The 20,502-nt window shown below is 40.8% G+C and overlaps 1 protein-coding gene across 2 annotated transcripts in view; it reads right to left on the reverse strand.

Moving 5' to 3' along the window:
• Positions 1–20,502, reverse strand: part of LOC137637111 (ketosamine-3-kinase-like) — a 92,700-nt gene that overhangs the window by 70,681 nt on the left and 1,517 nt on the right. Inside the window, exons 1-3 of one of the 2 annotated variants that reach the window (XM_068369402.1) lie at positions 14,934–15,004; positions 12,916–13,079; positions 456–640 (exon numbers count right to left, since the gene is read on the reverse strand). In XM_068369402.1, the coding sequence (XP_068225503.1) occupies positions 456–640; positions 12,916–13,068 (338 nt within the window). In that variant the 5' untranslated portion in view covers positions 13,069–13,079; positions 14,934–15,004. Of the gene's footprint in view, positions 1–455; positions 641–12,915; positions 13,080–14,933; positions 15,005–20,502 lie in introns of those variants that run through there. The other variant, XM_068369401.1, reaches the window with a different exon arrangement.

Genomic DNA, 20,502 nt, shown 5'->3' on the forward strand with positions numbered 1-20,502 from the left:
CGATTTCAACTGGATTTGGTTTTGTATCTCCAATTGTTTTATAAGTTCGGATTGATTGATTGATTTGAAGTTCTCCGGCATCTTGACATCGAAGGTCATTGACGCCGATACCGTTTACTATAAATCACAAATTTTAAGTAATTTGTATTTTTCCTAACATACTTACCGAGAACTACTTTCTTAGGAGTTACCTGGAATCTCCTCTCATCCGACCAGAGTTTTGTGTAGTTTACCCTACAGTACTTCCGTTTTCTGCGAGGTAACTCCCAAGAAAGTAGTTCGAGGTAAGTTTCCGTGTTGGAACAAATAAGGATTAAAAAAATATTCAATTAAAACCAGAGAAGTAAATATGTTATAAAAGTTATCATTAAGTTGAAAACCTTCTATATTATTCATACTGTCAATCAAGAATTAGAACATTACACCTTCAAGTTTCAAACGCAAGAAGCACTCACTCTGCCAGCTGCTTCCCGAGCATCCCCGTGTGACGATTCAAACTGCGCATGTCCAGGTATTCCATGCACAGCACGGCTCCGCCCGTGGGGTTGTCTACGACGATGTGCGGAGTGGGCACCTTCACCGTCCCCGTCGCTTTCATGGCCTTCAGACTTTCGAACTCTCCGTCGAACATCGCCCTCGCCTGACGAGAATCACGTTTGACAATACAACCATCAGTTTTTTAACCCATTTACCCCCAATGGACGTACTGGTACGTTTCACAAAACTTATCCCTTTACCCCCATGGACGTACTGGTACGTTTCACAAAACTCATCACTTTACCCCCATGGACGTACTGGTACGTTTCACAAAACTCATCCCTTTATCCCCATGGACGTACTGGTACATTTCACAAAACTCATCCCTTTATCCCCATGGACGTACTGGTACGTTTCACAAAACTCATCCCTTTATCCCCATGGACGTACTGGTACGTTTCACAAAACTCATCCCTTTATCCCCATGGACGTACTGGTACGTTTCACAAAACTCATCCCTTTAACCCCAATGGACGTACTGGTATGTTTCACAAAACTCATCCCTTTACTCCCATGGACGTACTGGTACGTTTCACAAAACTCATCCCTTTAACCCCAATGGACGTACTGGTACGTTTCACAAAACTCATCCCTTTACTCCCATGAACGTACTGGTACGTTTCACAAAACTCATCCCTTTACCCCCATGGACGTACTGGTACGTCCTTGCAAAAAACTGCTATTTACATTTTTTTTTACATATTTATGATAACTTTATGAGAAACTTCAGGCATTTTTCAAAAGAATGAGACCAACCTGACCTCTCTATGACAAAAATTAAGGTTGTTAGAGCATTTTAAAAACTATATATTGCAAAATGTGCTTGAAAAAAAAAAAAATGCCTGGGGGTTAAGGGTTGGAAAGTTCCAAATAACCTGGGGGTAAAAGGGTTAATGTTTTAACTGTGATATCTAAAACAAGATAAATTAAATTAGAAACTGCTGGTAATAAAACTATCATTAATTTAATAATATATAAATTGAAATTTTTCTTACTGTGACATCTACATATGATAAATAAAATTACTAACTGCTGGCAATAAAACCATCATTTTTCTAATCATACATATAAACTGAGAATGTAAATATCCGAAATCCAGGACTCAAATTATCCCTAGGATAATGTCTAATGACTAGTATCTATAAGAAAAGCTATAAAGTACATACTCATACAATATAGCGTATGATAAATGCTAAAATAGCAATGGACTGAGAGGTCCCAATGCAAAATCTTTCTTGCTCAAAACCATTTTGTATGTTTTGCACACTGCCCCATAAGGGACAGATTTACTTGTGCATTACACATATGGTGATGTAATGTCACTCTTTATGTAATGATACATAACTGAACAGTTGCCTGTTGTAAGAGACAATTACTGATGACACATCTCCTTGTGTCGACATAAATAGTAGAGGGGCACTTAGTACGACAGAAATAACTAGAGGGGCCCTCAGTAGGATAGAAATAACTAGAGGGGCCCGCCGTACGACAGAAGTAACCAGAGGGGCCCTCAGTACGACAGAAGTACCGAGAGGGGCCCTCAGTACGACAGAAGTAACGAGAGGGGCCCTCAGTACGACAGAAGTACCGAGAGGGGCCCTCAGTACGACAGAAGTAACGAGAGGGGCCCTCAGTACGACAGAAGTACCGAGAGGGGCCCTCAGTACGACAGAAGTAACGAGAGGGGCCCTCAGTACGACAGAAGTACCGAGAGGGGCCCTCAGTACGACAGAAGTAACGAGAGGGGCCCTCAGTACGACAGAAGTACCGAGAGGGGCCCTCAGTACGACAGAAGTAACGAGAGGGGCCCTCAGTACGACAGAAAGAACGAGAGGGGCCCTCAGTACGACAGAAGTAACGAGAGAGGCCCTCAGTACGACAGAAAGAACGAGAGGGGCCCTCAGTACGACAGAAGTAACGAGAGGGGCCCTCAGTACGACAGAAAGAACGAGAGGGGCCCTCAGTACGACAGAAGTAACGAGAGGGGCCCTCAGTACGACAGAAGTACCTAGAGGGGCCCTCAGTACGACAGAAATAACTAGAGGGGCCCTCAGTACGACAGAAATAACTAGAGGGGCCCTCGGTACGACAGAAATAACTAGAGGGCCACTCAATACGACAGAAATAACGAGAGGGGCACTCGGTACGACAGAAATAACTAGAGGGGCCCTCAGTACGACAGAAATAACTAGAGGGGCATTCAGTCGAGAGCCTGTATTCTTATTTCATCCATAACTCCAATGCATACTTGTACTTCATTGAATTTTCTTCAAAATCTAATGGCTTTGTCCTTGGGTCATACCCGACATATCCACAAAGATTCGTTACATTTGGTTCATTAGGTTTTGCATAATGTTGTTCACAAAAAAGTAAGCAAATAAAATATTTGCCATCTACTTACCAATGCGATTATTTTCAAAGTACTGTACAGTACCGCTGTGTACTTGTACTTAGATGTACTTCATCCAAAATGTTACAGATTCATCCTTGGGTCATACCCAACATGACTGCCAAGTTTGGCCCAAATTGGCACAGCAGTTTTTGGGTAAAGTTGCTTACATACAAACAAACAGACAGGGGTGAATGCATAACCTTCGCAAAATTTTGAAGGCAATTCACCTGCAAGAAATTCTATTTACCAACATCTGAGTTACATAATTCAACCATAAGCATTAAGCATTACTGTACTAATTTAATTAAAAGAAATTATACACATGTATAAAAATCATCTTGGGTTACAGTTCTCTTGCTTGGGGGAACACTCAAGCACACTATTCTATCTTATTTCTCTTCCTCTTGTTTTGTTAAAAGATTTCATAATTTATGTAGGAGATACTCTAATGTTGTTACTCTACTTAAAATATTTTATTTTTCCTTATTTCATTTCCTCACTGGGCTATATTCCCGGTTGGAGCCCCTGGGCTTATAGCATCCTGCTTTTCCAACTAGGGTTGTAGCTCAGCAAGTAATAATAATAATAAAAATTTCTCTTTGACATCCGAGATTCACTATTTCACAGATAATGTTCATATGGCATACAGTATTATTATTCAGTTAGAGTAAAATAAAATATTATTATTATCATCATCATTGCTTTACTATACTGTATTCTATTTATCTATTATCTATTTTACCATAAATTCCTTATCAATTCGACCAAAAATATAAACCCCACGCACTTCAAGTAACCCCCATTTTGTTTCGTGAGAATTTTTCATCTTTCTATATACAGGTATGTCTCTTTCTAGCTAGCTACTCTTTCCAGGGATTAAATACTGCACTGTAATTGTTCAGTGGCTACTTTCCTCTTGGTAAGGGTAAAAGAGACTCTCTAGCTATGGAAAGCAGCTCTTTTAGGACACTCCAAACTCAAATCATAGTTCTCTAGTCTTGGGTTGTGCCATACCCTCTGTGCCATGGTCTTCCACTGTCCTGGGGTAGAGTTCTCTTGCTTGAGGGTGCACTCATAAACACTATTCTATCTGTTTCCTGACTGAGCTATTCTTCCCTAATGAAGTCCTTGGGCTTACAGCATCCTGCTTTTCCAACTAGGGTTGTAACTTAGCTAGTAATAATACTACGGCTTTTCAGATAAATTAGTCTTCAACCTTTGCCCAATATTCTTGAACATTAAAAACCAGAGGAATTACAGATGAGGGAGAAATTTTATATAAAATGAGCCTCCTCAGTCTTCAGTCCTTCCTAGCTATAAAAATAGCACTACTAAGGAAAATGTTCAAAACATGTTGAACACTGCCTCAATAATAGCCCTACTGTCATCACTAATCTTAAATGAACTGCTCATAAGTTTCGTAACTGTTGCTTTTCCATAAACCAACGCCGACCGACTTCAGGCCCTGACCTTACCTGAAGCCTATCAAAAGTTTGACTTAAAAATGGGGAACTAAACTATATAACCTTCGTACTGTCGGACAAATAGATTAAAGTCCGGGAAACCTTAAAATGAGACGATTCTTCATTACACTATTAACCCTTTTACCCCCAGGCTATTTGGAACTTTCCAACCCTTAACCCCCCAGGGGTTATTTTTTATTCAAGTATATTTTGCAGTATATATTTTTCAAATTGCTCTAACAGCCTTAATTTTCATTATAGAGAGGTCAGATTGGTCTCATTCTCTTGGAAAATGCCTGAAATTTCTCATAAAGTTATCAAAAAAATAAAAAATAAATTGTAAATAGCAATTTTTTGCAAGGACGTACCGGTATGTCCATGGGGGTAAAGGGATGTGTTTTGTGAAACATACCAGTACGTCCTTTGGGGTTAAAAGGGTTAAAAAGAAAGAAAAAAAAAATATTTGTATAGGAAGACCCTGATGGTATGAAGACTGTAAATATACAGCAAATACAATTTGCCCTATAACTATAGAGTACGTTTCTGTACTAAACCATCGAGTAGTAACCTCTACGTGGAGTCAGACATACAGATTTCTTTTCACAGCTCCCTTGAATTCTAGGCAATTTCAGCTTAGGTCTTCATTTCAACATGTTTCAACATGAAGTAATGAGTCTGTCCGTTGTTTGCCCCCTCAACGCTTTCCAGTGTAATTCTTCGGAGCCTTTGTAGGGTGACGGCAAGATCCCGTAGAAAACGGGAATATTCTGAACTGTGGCCGTCGTTCTAAAATGTTATTTTCATTAGTAAAATAAATTTTTGAATATACTTACCCGATGATCATGTAGCTGTCAACTCCGTTGCCCGACAGAAATCTACGGTCGGGATACGCCAGCGATCGCTATACAGGTGGGGGTGTACACAACAGCGCCATCTGTGGTCAGGTACTCAAGTACTTCTTGTCAACAAGACCTCAATTTTCTCCTCGGTCCACTGGTTCTCTATGGGGAGGAAGGGCGGGTCCTTTAAATAATGATCATCGGGTAAGTATATTCAAAAATTTATTTTACTAATGAAAATAACATTTTTCAATATTAATCTTACCCGATGATCATGTAGCTGATTCACACCCAGGGTGGTGGGTGGAGACCAGCATACATGTTAACAAAGAAGCTAAGTATCCCGTATTACATTTTATTAGTTATTCAAAATAACAATATAAAATAAATAAGTACCTGGTAAGGAAGTCGACTTGAACCATTACTCTGCCTTTATTAAGTACGTCTTCCTTACTGAGCGTAGCGGTCCTCTTAGGATGCTGAACAACTCTTAGGTGCTGAAGTATAAAGGGCTGCAACCCATACTAAAGGACCTCATCACAACCTCTAACCTAGGCGCTTCTCAAGAAAGAATTGACCACCCGCCAAATCAACCAGGATGCGGAAGGCTTCTTAGCCGACCGTACAACCCAAAAACAACAATAAAAAGTATTCAAGAGAAAGGTTAAAAAAGGTTATGGGATTATGGGAATGTAGTGGCTGAGCCCTCACCTACTACTGCACTCGCTGCTACGAATGGTCCCAGGGTGTAGCAGTTTTCGTAAAGAGACTGGACATCTTTGAGATAGAATGATGCGAACACTGACTTGCTTCTCCAATAGGTTGCATCCATAACACTCTGCAGAGAACGGTTCTGTTTGAAGGCCACTGAAGTAGCCACAGCTCTCACTTCATGTGTCCTTACCTTCAGCAAAGCAAGGTCTTCTTCCTTCATATGAGAATGAGCTTCTCTAATCAGAAGCCTGATGTAGTAAGAAACTGCGTTCTTAGACATTGGTAGCGAAGGTTTCTTAACAGCACACCATAAGGCTTCCGATTGTCCTCGTAAGGGTTTAGACCTTTTTAGATAGTACCTAAGAGCTCTGACTGGGCAAAGTACTCTCTCCAGTTCGTTACCCACCAAGTTGGACAGGCTAGGGATATCGAACGATTTAGGCCAAGGACGTGAAGGAAGCTCGTTTTTAGCCAAAAAACCGAGCTGCAAGGAACATGTAGCCGTTTCAGATGTGAAACCTATGTTCCTGCTGAAGGCGTGGATCTCACTTACTCTTTTAGCTGTTGCTAGGCATACGAGGAAAAGAGTTTCTAATGTGAGGTCCTTAAAAGAGGCTGATTGGAGCGGTTCAAATCTAGATGACATAAGGAACCTTAGGACTACGTCTAGATTCCAGCCTGGAGTGGACAACCGACGTTCCTTTGAGGTCTCAAAAGACCTAAGGAGGTCCTGTAGATCTTTGTTGGTGGAAAGATCCAAGCCTCTGTGGCGGAAAACCGCTGCCAACATACTTCTGTAACCCTTGATCGTAGGAGCTGATAGGGATCTAACGTTCCTTAGATGTAACAGGAAGTCAGCAATCTGGGTTACAGTGGTACTGGTTGAGGAAACTGCATTGGCCTTGCACCAGCTTCGGAAGACTTCCCATTTAGATTGATAGACTCTGAGAGTGGATGTCCTCCTTGCTCTGGCAATCGCTCTGGCTGCCTCCTTCGAAAAGCCTCTAGCTCTTGAGAGTCTTTCGATAGTCTGAAGGCAGTCAGACGAAGAGCGTGGAGGTTTGGGTGTACCTTCTTTACGTGAGGTTGACGCAGAAGGTCCACTCTTAGAGGGAGAGTCCTGGGAACGTCGACCAGCCATTGCAGTACCTCTGTGAACCATTCTCTCGCGGGCCAGAGGGGAGCAACCAACGTCAGCCGTGTCCCTTTGTGAGAGGCGAACTTCTGAAGTACCCTGTTGACAATCTTGAACGGCGGGAATGCATACAGGTCGAGATGGGACCAATCCAGCAGAAAGGCATCCACGTGAACTGCTGCTGGGTCTGGAATCGGAGAACAATACAATGGGAGCCTCTTGGCCATCGAGGTAGCGAACAGATCTATGGTTGGCTGACCCCACAGGGTCCAAAGTCTGCTGCAAACATTCTTGTGAAGGGTCCACTCTGTGGGGATGACCTGACCCTTCCGGCTGAGGCGATCTGCCATGACATTCATATCGCCCTGAATGAACCTCGTTACCAGCGTGAGCCTTCGATCTTTTGACCAAATGAGGAGGTCCCTTGCGATCTCGAACAACTTCCTCGAATGAGTCCCCCCCTGCTTGGAGATGTAAGCCAAGGCTGTGGTGTTGTCGGAGTTCACCTCCACCACCTTGTTTAGCTGGAGGGACTTGAAGTTTATTAAGGCCAGATGAACCGCCAACAACTCCTTGCAATTGATGTGAAGTGTCCTTTGCTCCTGATTCCATGTTCCCGAGCATTCCTGTCCGTCCAATGTCGCACCCCAGCCCGAGTCTGATGCGTCCGAGAAGAGACGGTGGTCGGGGGTCTGAACAGCTAACGAAAGACCTTCCTTGAGAAGAATGCTGTTCTTCCACCACGTTAGAGTAGACCTCATCTCTTCGGAAACAGGAACTGAGACCGTCTCTAGCGTCATGTCCTTTATCCAGTGAGCAGCAAGATGATACTGAACGGGGCGGAGGTGGAGTCTCCCTAACTCGATGAACATGGCCAGCGATGAAAGTGTCCCTGTTAGACTCATCCACTGCCTGACTGAGCATCGGTTCCTTCTCAGCATGCTCAGGATGCACTCTAGGGCTTGGTTGATCCTTGGGGCCGACGGAAAAGCCCGAAAAGCTCGACTCTGAATCTCCATACCCAGGTAAACAATGGTCTGGGATGGGACGAGCTGGGACTTCTCTAAATTGACCAGGAGGCCCAGTTCCTTGGTCAGATCCATAGTCCATCTGAGATTCTCCAGACAGCGACGACTTGTGGGAGCTCTTAAAAGCCAGTCGTCTAAATAGAGGGAGGCTCTGATGTCTGCCAAGTGAAGGAATTTCGCAATATTCCTCATCAGTCTCGTAAACACAAGAGGTGCCGTGCTTAGGCCAAAGCACAGGGCTTGGAACTGGTACACAACCTTTCCAAAGACGAATCTTAGGAAAGGTTGGGAGTCTGGATGGATGGGGACGTGAAAGTATGCGTCTTTCAGGTCTAACGAGACCATCCAGTCCTCCTGCCTGACCGCTGCTAGGACCGACTTCGTCGTCTCCATCGTGAACGTCTGCTTGGTGACATAAGCATTGAGAGCACTGACGTCCAGCACCGGTCTCCAACCTCCTGTCTTCTTGGCTACAAGGAAGAGACGGTTGTAAAAGCCCAGGGATTGATGATCCCGGACTATGACCACTGCTTCCTTTTGTAGCAAGAGCGACACCTCTTGTTGCAACGCTAGCCTCTTGTCCTTCTCCTTGTAGTTGGGAGAGAGGTTGATGGGAGATGTAGTTAGAGGGGGATTGAGGCAGAACGGAATTCTGTATCCCTCCCTTAGCCACTTCACAGACTGAGCGTCTGCACCTCTGCTCTCCCAAGCTTGCCAGAAGGTCTTGAGTCTGGCTCCTACTGCTGTCTGGAGAGGAAGGCAGTCAAAACTTGCCTTTTGCGGACTTGGAACCCTTCTTGGACTTGCCACGGTGACTGTCTGCACGGGTACCTCCTCTGCTGGAGGTTCTGCCACGAAAGGGCGGGATGAACCTAGAAGCAGGTGTATCAGCTGCTAAAGGGCGGAAGGGTCTAGGCACGGAAGGTAAGGGTTTAGCCTTACGTGCAGAAGAAGCCATGAGGTCATGCGTATCCTTCTGGATAAGAGAGGCAGCCATCCCCTTAATCAACTCCTCCGGAAACAGACACTTGGAGAGAGGAGCAAACAGCAACTCTGACTTCTGGCAAGGAGTGATACCAGCAGATAAGAAGGAGCACAGATGTTCTCTCTTCTTGAGGACCCCTGATACATATGAAGCCGCAAGTTCACCAGACCCATCCCGTATTGCCTTGTCCATGCTGGACATGATCAGCATGGCCGAGTCCTTGTCAGAAGGGGAAGTCTTCCTGCTTAAGGCTCCCAAACACCAATCGAGGAAGTTGAATATCTCGAAGGCACGAAAGACTCCCTTCAACAAATGATCAAGATCGGAAAAGGACCAGCAGATCTTCGAACGTCTCATAGCCAACCTGCGGGGAGAGTCAACCAGACTTGAGAAGTCGGCCTGGGCAGAGGCAGGAACCCCCAAGCCAGGTTCCTCTCCCGTGGCATACCAGACGCTCGACTTAGAAGCCAGCTTGGGAGGAGGAAACACAAAAGAGGTCCTTCCCAGTTGCTTCTTGGAATGCAACCAGTCCCCCATAACCCTCAAAGCTCTCCTTGATGATCTGGCGAGAACAAGCTTGGTGAAGGCAGGCGCAGCAGACTGCATGCCCATAGCAAACTCGGAGGGCGGAGAACGAGGGGTTGCAGACACAAAGTGTTCAGGATACAATTCTCTGAACAAAGCAAGGACTTTGCGAAAGTCTAAGGAGGGTGGCGAAGACTTGGGTCCTTCAACATCAGAGTGAGGATCATCCAGATGAGCAGCTTCATCCTCCGATACATCCTCATCCGAAAGTTGAGTTGTGAGTGGCAAAGGCAGAGCAGCAAGCTGAGCGGCTGAATCCTGCAGAACGGGTGCATGCGTACCTGCGGATCCATCATCATGCCTCTGCTGGACAGACTGTGAGCTGGCAACAACAAAAGCAGAGGGCCGGTGTGTGGGAGGGTCTGCGGTGGGCTGAGGAGCATGCGGTATGGTATGCAGAGCATGAGGTAAGGCATGCGGCTCATGCTGCATGGTATGCGGCTCATGCTGCATGGTATGCGGAGCATGCTGTAAGGTCTGCAGAGCATGCTGCATGGGCTGAGGAGAATGCCGCATAGTGCTGGAACCCGGCAACTCCTGATGCGGCAGCTCACGCATGTTAGCAGATGGTGCAGCAAGAACATGCGTCTGGCAGTGAGGACTGCGCATCGGTGGAGGAGCTCTCACAGGTGGGGTGTGGGAGCAGGCAGCCGCAGTATCTGCTGAGCGCACAACCTCTGCGGGTTGTAGGTTAACAGGAGAGGTGTTAACCTTCTCGGCATGATACTCCTGCATAAAAGCCGCAAGCTGAGACTGCATAGTCTGCAGCATGGACCACTTAGGGTCTACTGTGGCTGGAGCAACAACAGACGGAGCAGAGGCCTGTTGAGGGACCACTCTACCTCTCTTGGGAGGTGTGCAGTCATCAGATGACTGCGGCGAGTCCGAACTGACCCAGTGGCTACACCTGGGCCGTTGGACTAGCTCGGAAGGGACCTTACGTTTGAGCGGTCGTGAGACCTTGGTCCACCGTTTCCTCCTGGAAACCTCTTCCACAGACGAGGAATGTAAGGGCTCATTCGTCTGGGAGTGGAAGGGACGATCCTTAGCAGATGCGTCCGCAACCACTGAGGATACATCCGTGCGCCGATCAAGGCCTGCCGAACCCTTTGGTCCTTCGACATTGCTTCTCCCCTGGGCTTGGGAGCTTGCAAGAGGTCCCGGACTGGGAGGACGACTGGCACGCACAGATGTACCCTCATGCGCAACACTGACACTGACACTATGCACAGCACTAGCACTAACACTTCCCACTGCACTCTTCGCTTTCAGCTCTCTGACATCTGCCAAGAGCTGATTGCGGTCACTAACCAACGACTCCACCTTATCACCGAGAGCCTGAATGGCACGCAACATATCAGCCATTGCAGGCTGAGCACTCGTAGCAGGTTCGGGAGTCACCACCACAGGGGAAGGAAAAGGTTGAGGGGCATGGGGAGAGGAAAAATCCACAGAGCGAGAAGAACTCCTCCTATCTCTCTCCTTCTCTAACCTACGTGTATATCTGAGGAATTCATTAAAATCGAATTCCGAAAGCCCATCACATTCCCCACATCGATCTTCCAATTGACAGGATTTTCCCCTACAATTGGAACATACGGTGTGAGGATCTATAGAGGCCTTCGTAAGACGCCTATTACAAGTCCTAACACTACACTGCCTGTATTTAGGAACTTGGGAATGGTCAGACATCTTGAATTTAAGAGGTAGTCAAGGGGGAATTCCAAAATAAAGCAAAGATCGTTAACCAATGAATCCAATTAATTCCAAAAGCTTGCTAAGCTAAGGATAAAGCTTCCTGTACAGCGAAGGCTAAATTTCAGAGCAAATACATCACCAAAACGTGAACAAAAGACTCCAAAATCAACAGCGTATCCATGTAGGTCTTGCCGGCGGCACGACAGAGGAAAAATTGAGGTCTTGTTGACAAGAAGTACTTGAGTACCTGACCACAGATGGCGCTGTTGTGTACACCCCCACCTGTATAGCGATCGCTGGCGTATCCCGACCGTAGATTTCTGTCGGGCAACGGAGTTGACAGCTACATGATCATCGGGTAAGATTAATATTGAAAAAACGATTTTGGCGGGAGAAGCTAACTTAAAAAACCCACCTAACCTATGCTAAGAGCTGTATCCTTACCCAGGGGGGATTCCCCCCTGGACCCCCCCCCCCCCCACCCCTTACACAACAGTTTCCTTACCTACGAGTACGACGGGAGAAGCTAACTTAAAATACCCACCTAACCTATGCTAAAAGCCGTGTCCTTACACAGGGGGGCTGTGCCCCCCCGGACCCCCCCTTACACAACATATTTAAGATCCGTAGACCATTTCCAAACGTTTTTATTCTATACAAGATAACAGTCGGAGCGATAATAAGCAAATTAGGACACTTGGCCGTAGCGCTACAAACTACCCAATTCTTCTTTCCTTCTTTTGTCATATGATTCAAACTCTTGACTTTTAAGAAATCAAAAGATAATGGTCATGCGTGGGGGGGAAAAATAAAGATCGGGGGAAAAATGCAGATCGGGAGAAAAATGCAGATCGGGAAGCGTGGCAAAGCACAATTAAAAATGAGTCATTTAAATCTCAAAAATCGAGATGATTATGAAATTGGATAAGTCAATGAAGTGGTTTGAATAGAATTAAGTAGTGAATAACTCTTATAATGGCCCAGAAAGCAAGGTAGAAAAGGGGCATGTGATTGAAGAGAACTGTGAGACAACTCATTCATTTTAACCCTTTTACCCCCGGGGTTTTTGGAAATTTCCAACCCTTAACCCCCAGGGGGTTATTTTTTTCCCAGCACATTTTGCAGTAGATTTTTTTTAAATTGCTCTAACAGCCTTAATTTTTGTCATAGAGAGGTCAGGTTGGTCTCATTCTCTAAGAAAATGCCTGAATTTTCTCAAAAAAATATCAAAAAATATGAAAAACCAATTTTTATAGCATTTTTTTGCAAGGACATACCGGTACATCCATGGGGGTAAAGGGATGGCTTTTGTGAAACGTACCAGTACGTCCTTTGGGGGTAAAAGGGTTAAATCACAAATAATTTATCAAAATACCGTTTGAAAAAAACCATCATAAGGATGAAATACCTTTTCCATGTACTAAAAGATTTATGTGAAGGAGTTAATGTACTTCAAAAAAAACCATCATAAGGATGAAATACCTTTTCCATGTACTACAAGATTTATGTGAAGGAGTTAATGTACTTCAAATGCCGTACCTTTTCCTTAGAGCTTCTCTTCAGATAGACCTTTCCGTGATCTACCTCATACACTTCCCCCTCGTTGATGCATCCGCCTCCCATCTGACCCGTGGCGACGAAGCGCGACGTCCCCAGAGCCTCGCGTATGGCATCGTACATCTTCGAAGTCATGGCAAAAGGTCCTGAAATTTTCAAGTAGAATATCAGCTTGTAATATAGTGGAGTAATCAATGGTACCCAATGTATAATATACAGTTATGTATCTAAACGCTTCCTAAGTTACAACCCTAGTTAGAAAAGAACGATGTTTCGTAATTGTGTAGGAAAAACTATGGGCTTCCACCAGTTTTATTAAAAACAGTAAATTCACCATAAAATACATCATTTAATAAGTCTTGTTTTCTCCATAACGGTAATTGTACTATTCTATAATTTTACCATAAATTGCCATCGATGCAGATACACAAGTATTCAAAGATAAGATAGAGAAATACAGTACTGTAATAAAACAATATTATATCCTTTAATACAATAAAAAAAAAATTGTATTAACCCGATATCTATTTCATATGAAACCTATTTACCTGATGGGGGGGGGGTGCCTAATGACTCCCTGCCACTGCAATATTCCAAGACGTAATAATACATACAGGTGGCCGCTATCGTACATACACCTCTAGGCCAAAATGTATCATAAATTGACTTAAAAATTTTCTTGAAAGCAATTAAGTTCAAGGGGTGTATGTATGATAGCGGCCACCTGTATGGATTAATATGCCCAACTTAGGATACGGCAGTGTAAGGGGGGTCGCAGGGGGCGTAAGCGCCCCCATTAGGTAAGTAGGTAAGGACACGGCTTGTAGGCTAGGTTAGGGGGGAAAGTTAAGGTTAGTTGATGTCCATTTTCAATGAATGCGCGAGGAACTTAGCGCTGATATACAAAGGCCCCAAGTTCAAATTTTGGACATTCTGTATATTGAAATCTCGTTTTCTAACGCAGCTTAATACACACCTTTGCTTGTTTAAGTATTGGGAGCCTCTGTAGTTTTTGGGAACAGGCCTTTGACCGCCCGGAAATCAGGTAAAAAAAGTCCGAAATCGTCTCTTTTTCACGAGAATGATTACATGACGTGTCCTTAAAAACTACAAACTTAACAAAGGGGTAAATATGTAGATTGACGGGACAGTATTAAATTGTAAAACCGAACGTTTCTTAGACTGGGATGACACGGGCTCTATCTATCGGGAAAGTTGGAAACTAAGCAGGAGCTACCCGTGACTTGCGTTCGGACCATGCTGAACTTAGAAAATATTCCCGTGGTAAAGGTAAATTGTGCTATTATTCAAAATGATAAAATAACATCATATTATGGTATGTTAGATCATTGTAAAGAACATCATCCCCATAATGAAATACGATTTGGCTAGTAATAAGAAAGATATGTCCCCAAAAGCAACAGACAGCCCAAGTATTGTCCTTCTGTATCCCACTGACCTAACCTAATCTAGGATGCACATACTTTCTAAAATTGGTTCGCGGAATCTCGTGCAACGTAAAAAGTATTGTTATACTAAACGTAAAATTTACTTGACCAGAATTTCTTGTTACTTCCAATAAATGCTAGTTATAAACACTAAGGTACAGCTTAACTACTAGGTCCTAGTTAATATTAATTTTCAATAGCCATATTAACACCGAACTAGCTTAGGGTAGCCTACGCTAGTCTTCTATTCTTAGCCTTTACATAACTGTGGCTATTAAATCAAATTATACTGTATATATACCGGTAATTGATTCGTAAAATATGTATAATATATATTTATGACTCATAAATATCTATATTTAATTAAAAAAAGGCCTCAGTTCAATTTAAACGTATTGTAAGAGAGGTCTCTGATACCGTACGAGAAATCGTGTTTCAATATCGGTTAATATCTCAAAATATAACAAAAATTTAATGATTTTATTTTATATAATGACACCTATAACATTAAATAAAGCTTTAGCATTATCAATTAAACCCTGACATACTTACAGAACGAAGTTAAATGAAGATATACATGATAAACTTCTTAGACGGGGAGTCTCTGATGAAGTGTTTTGTTTACAAAACTTCTTCTTTTACTTCTGGGCAGGGTTGCCAGTTTGGCCTTTTTTCCGGCCAAAAAAAACTCAAATTTGACCTTTTGTATTTAAATAGGTTGGCCTTTAGTAATATGAAAAAAGCCGAGCCTTAAATACTATATTTTTGACCTTTTTCTATTAATGGGTTGACCTTTTAAAGCCTCTGTTGATTAGAAATTGACCTTTTCTCATTTAGAAAACCTGGCAACCCTGGTGACCGGGTCTACGGAATTTTCAAAATTAGCCCTTAAATTTACCCCCCAAAAAGCAATAATCTTACTCAATAATACTATTTGGAGACGTATTTATCTCAGATATATGATTATCCATATATTTTTTATGATTTGGATTAAAATCTATCAGATTATTGGCTAAAATTGGTTCAAATTTACCAAAAATAAAAAATAAAATTGAGAATCCGGGTGACCGGGTCTATGGAATTTTCAAAATTTGCCCTTAAATTTACCCCAAAAAAGCAATAATCGTACACAAAAACTCCATATGGAAACGCATTTATCTCAGATATATGATTATCCATATATTTTTTATGATTTGTGTTAAAATCTATCAGATTATTGGCTAAAATTGGTTCCAAATTTACCAAAAAAAAGAAAAGAAAAAAGCATTAATCTTACTCAATAACACTATTTGGAAACGTATTTATCTCAGATATGTGATTATCCATATATTTTTTACGATTTGGATTAAAATCTATCAGATTATTGGCTAAAATTGGTTCCAAATTTACCAAAAAGAGGCATAAATCGTACACAAAAACTCCATAATTTTCAAAATTTGCCCTTAAATTTACCCCAAAAAAGCAATAATCTTACTCAATAACACTATGTGGAAACGTATTTATCTCAGATATATAATAATCCATATATTTTTTACGAATTGTGTTAAAAATCTATCAGATTATTGGCTAAAATTGGTTCCAAATTTACCAAAAATAAGCAATAATCGTACACAAAAACTCCACATGGAAACGCATTTATCTCAGATATATGATAATTCATACATTTTGTTAATGTTAAAATCTATCAGATTATTGGCTAAAATTTCTACTAATATTACGGTCCACCAGTATTGAAAATCAAGCTTTTTGAATACTTAAAAGATTGCTTGATTGATAGAAACTGCTCTTTACAAACAAGAAAATTTTGTTTATTATATGAATAATTAAACAGAGGGGTACCCCAGGGGAGTTTACTGGGCCCTGTTTTATTCCGTATATATGTTATAAGTCTATGAAAAGTACTACAGGAACATAAACTGAAGTTTAAACTATTTGAAGACGATACATTATTTTACTGAAAGGGTGGACAAGCTGATAGAAATTATGGAATTGATTAAGTTAACATTTCAAACATTGATGGACCCAAAAGTATAGAAAATTATATATACTGATAAAGTCAAGGGAAAAATCTACTAGTAATTTAATAAACTAGAATCACTAACAGGAAATATGATGTTGAATATGCACTAAAGATTAAACCAATTTTCAATGCGAGGTCAACTTCAAATGGAATTTGGAAATGTTGTTGTAAACTTTACCGGTGAAAAGCTCAACGAGGAAGAAGTAAACAAGATTAGGAAATTGTAAAATTAAAACCTAAAATAATGTTTATGCAATATATACGATGATGAAGATGGTGTAGTAAATTCTTTTATTTAAAGTGATTGTAACCTAGACCAGATTTCAATTATAGAACCAGGCTTGCCAGATTATTTCGACTGGATTATCATACGTTTTTTTCACCCAAAATTATTGTACACAGTTTCAATATAATTATCAAGGAGTGACATGATTGACTTATTTCAAAATATTTTAGTATAATTGTTTAGTTAAACACACACATATATGTATATACCTAAGGTATATATCGTACATCGTACTAAACTTAAAATAATCGTACATGTATGGTAATGTCGTACGTCTGGCACCCCTGTATAGAAATGTGCTGTATGTGGGACTACTCATTACTTGTTGAACATTGATCCTGAAGTTCTGATTCTTCTGAAGGCTAATCATGATAAATTAGATGTATTTATGTTGCGATGTGGTACTTATGACATGTGATATGTGCCACATAATCAAATATCACTCACAAGGGTATGAACATTTTGAAAAAAGATTCCAAGTTCAAGACTGGTGATAAAGTGAGCGAGAAATGTTCAGGAAAACCTACAAATGGAAGTTATAAACTGATGATCATATATTGGTCAATAAATTGCAAAGCTTATGGTTTGGAATTGAAGAAATTAGCATAAATAGTGTTTATGTAAATATTTAATCTGTTATGAAAACATTTCATATTAAATTGATAGATGATAAATAACTTGTTCAAGAAGAAATTGAAACTTTATTGTTCTCTAATTGTTACAATAATGTTGATTGGACAATAAACACCAGTTTGATATGCAACATTATTATTATTATTATTATTATTATTATTATTATTATTATTATTATTATTATTATTATTATTACTCGCTAAGCTACAACCCTAGTTGGAAAAGCAGGATGCTATAAGCCCAGGGGCTCCAACAGGGAAAATAGCCCAGTGAGAATAGGAAAACAGGAAAATAAAAAAAATATTTTAAGATGAGTAACAGCATTAGAATAGATATCTCCTCTATAAAATATAAAAACTTTAACAAAACAAGAGGAAGAAAAATAAGATAGAGGAGTGGGCTCGAGTGTACACTCAAGCAAGAGAACTCTAACCCAAGACAGTGAAAGACCATAGTACAGAGGTTATGGTACTACCCAAGACTAGAGAACAATGGTTTGAAGTTGGAGTGTCCTTCTCCTAGAAGAGCTGCTTACCGAAGCCAAGGAATCTCTTCTACCCTTGTATACAATAAACTGATTTTATAGGTCCTATAGAGAGTTCCTCTTAATAGGCCCCCCCAAAAAGCAGTGCTGAACGTAAATTAAGTAAATATTGTAATAAACAGAGGAGCTAGACTGATAAAAGGTGTCCCACCTAGAGAAAGGATTTCTCCTACACTAATTGATTTACACTGGCTGCCTATTAAAGCGAGAATAGAGTTTGAAATATGTACAATAACCCATCAAGTTAATAGAACCGGACGTCCATAATATCTAAGAGAATTGGTATATGTGCAGCCAACAAATCGTATTGACACAAGAATAGTTTCAAATGGTTTTAGATTATTGGAGCCTAGATATATGTCTACTTTAGGTTCTAGAGTCTTTAAATATGATGCCAAAATATCTAAGAGAATTGCTACATATTGTGCAGCCAATAAATCGTGTTGACACGAGAATAGTTACAAATGGTTTTAGATTATTGGAGCCTAGATATATGTCTACTGTAGGTTCTAGATCTTTCAAATATGTGGCCCCTAGACTATATAATAAGCTCCCACTAGACATTTGAAAGACTGAAGATATTAAGGCTTAATATGCGGCCCCTAGACTATATGATAAGCTTCCATTAGACATTCGAAAGACTGAAAATATTTAAGGCTTTCAAGAGGAAACTGAAGACTTTCTTATTCTCTGGGTGCTTCGATAATGTGGATTTAGCAATAAACGAGTAATATGAGATTAAATAATATGATAAACTGATGTTATGGGTCCTGTAAGGCACAGGAATCCCCGCGTGATAGGACCATAAAAACAGCCTTTAAAGTAAAGTAAGTAATACTGTGTGATTAATGTTGTTTACTTGTTCAAAAACTATCAAAATTTTACGTAACAGGAGCAAATGTTCAAATGTTCAATTGTACTTCATTAAAGTCTTTTAATATACTGAACTGTCCCTCTAAACTTGAACTCTGATCATATATTGCCATAAGATAAGACTAGAGGTATCTCTCTCTCTCTCTCTCTCTCTCTCTCTCTCTCTCTCTCTCTCTCTCTCTCTCTCTCTCTCTCTCTCCACCGCCACCCTGTTGGAGCCCTTATAATAATAATAATAAATGCTAAGCTACAATCCTAGTTTGAAAAGCAGGATGCTATAAGCCCAGGGGCCCCAACAGGGAAAATAGCCCAGTGAGGAAAGGAAATAAAGAAAATCCTTATAGGGCTTGTAGCATCCTGCTTTTCCAACTAGAGTTGTTGCTTAGCTAATAATAATAATAATAATAATAATAATAATAATAATAATAATAATAATAATAATAATAATAATAATAATAATAATAACAGAAGTTAAGCCTAAATAGCCTTGAGAAAAAGCTTACATTAAAACTAAAAAAAAAACTTGAAGCAAATCCAAAGATTGTTTATAAAAATAAACTCAAACTACAGTATGTAATTTAAGGCACATTTATTCAATGTGATGATTTAGTTCTGACACATACAGCTATACGCAACGACACGCCCACATAGATTGCACGCACATACGCACACACGTCTGAGGAGGGGCGCAAAGAGAGTGCTAACAGCTATGTGCCCCTTTTTTACCCTCTTGAACTTTGACCTCACCTATTGAACTTTGACCTCTGCTGGTGGAGTCTCTGGCGAGAGACATAAACAAGATGTTATTATACTTTAAACTACTACTATTATTATTATTATTATTATTATTATTATTATTATTATTATTATTATTATTATTATTAATTGCTAAGCTACAACCCTAGTTAGAAAAACAGAATGCTATAAGCCCAGGGGCTCCAACGGGGAAAATAGCCCAGCAAGGAAAGGAAACAAGGCTAAAATAAATACTTTAAGATTAATAAAATAAACATCTCCTATATAAACTATAAAAACTTTAACAAAACACGAGGAAGAGAAATTAGATAGAATAGTGTGCCCGAGTGTACCCTCAAGCAAGAGAACTCTAACCCAAGGTAGTGGAAGACCATGGTACAGAGGCTATGGCACTACCCAGGACTAGAGAATAATGGTTTGATTTTGGGGTGTCCTTTTAGAAGAGCTGCTTACCATAGCTAAAGAGTCTCTTCTACCCTTACCAAGAGGGAAGTGGCCACTGAACAATTACAGTGCAGTAGTTAACCCCTTGAGAGAAGAAGAATTGTTTGGTAATCACAGTGTTGTCAGGTGTATGAGGACAGAGGAGAATATGTGAAGAATATTATTATCATTATTATTACTATTACTATCCAAGCTACAACCCTAGTTGGAAAAGCAAGATGCTATAAGCCCAGGGGCTCCAACAGGGAAAAATAGCCCAGTGAGGAAAGGAAATAAAGAAATAAATAAGTGAAGAGAACAAATTAACAATAAATCATTCTAAAAAAGTAACAACGTCAAAACAGACATGTCATATATAAACTATTAACAACATCAAAAACAAATATGTCATAAATAAACTATAAAAAGACTCATGTCCGCCTGGTCAACAAAAAAGCATTTGCTCCAACTTTGAACTTTTGAAGTTCTACTGATTCAACTACCCGATTAGGAAGATCATTCCACAACTTGGTAACAGCTGGAATAAAACTTGTAGAGTACTGCGTAGTATTGAGCCTCATGATGG

This window comes from Palaemon carinicauda, unplaced genomic scaffold (genome assembly GCF_036898095.1).
Source record: "Palaemon carinicauda isolate YSFRI2023 unplaced genomic scaffold, ASM3689809v2 scaffold539, whole genome shotgun sequence".
Lineage (NCBI taxonomy): Eukaryota > Metazoa > Arthropoda > Malacostraca > Decapoda > Palaemonidae > Palaemon > Palaemon carinicauda.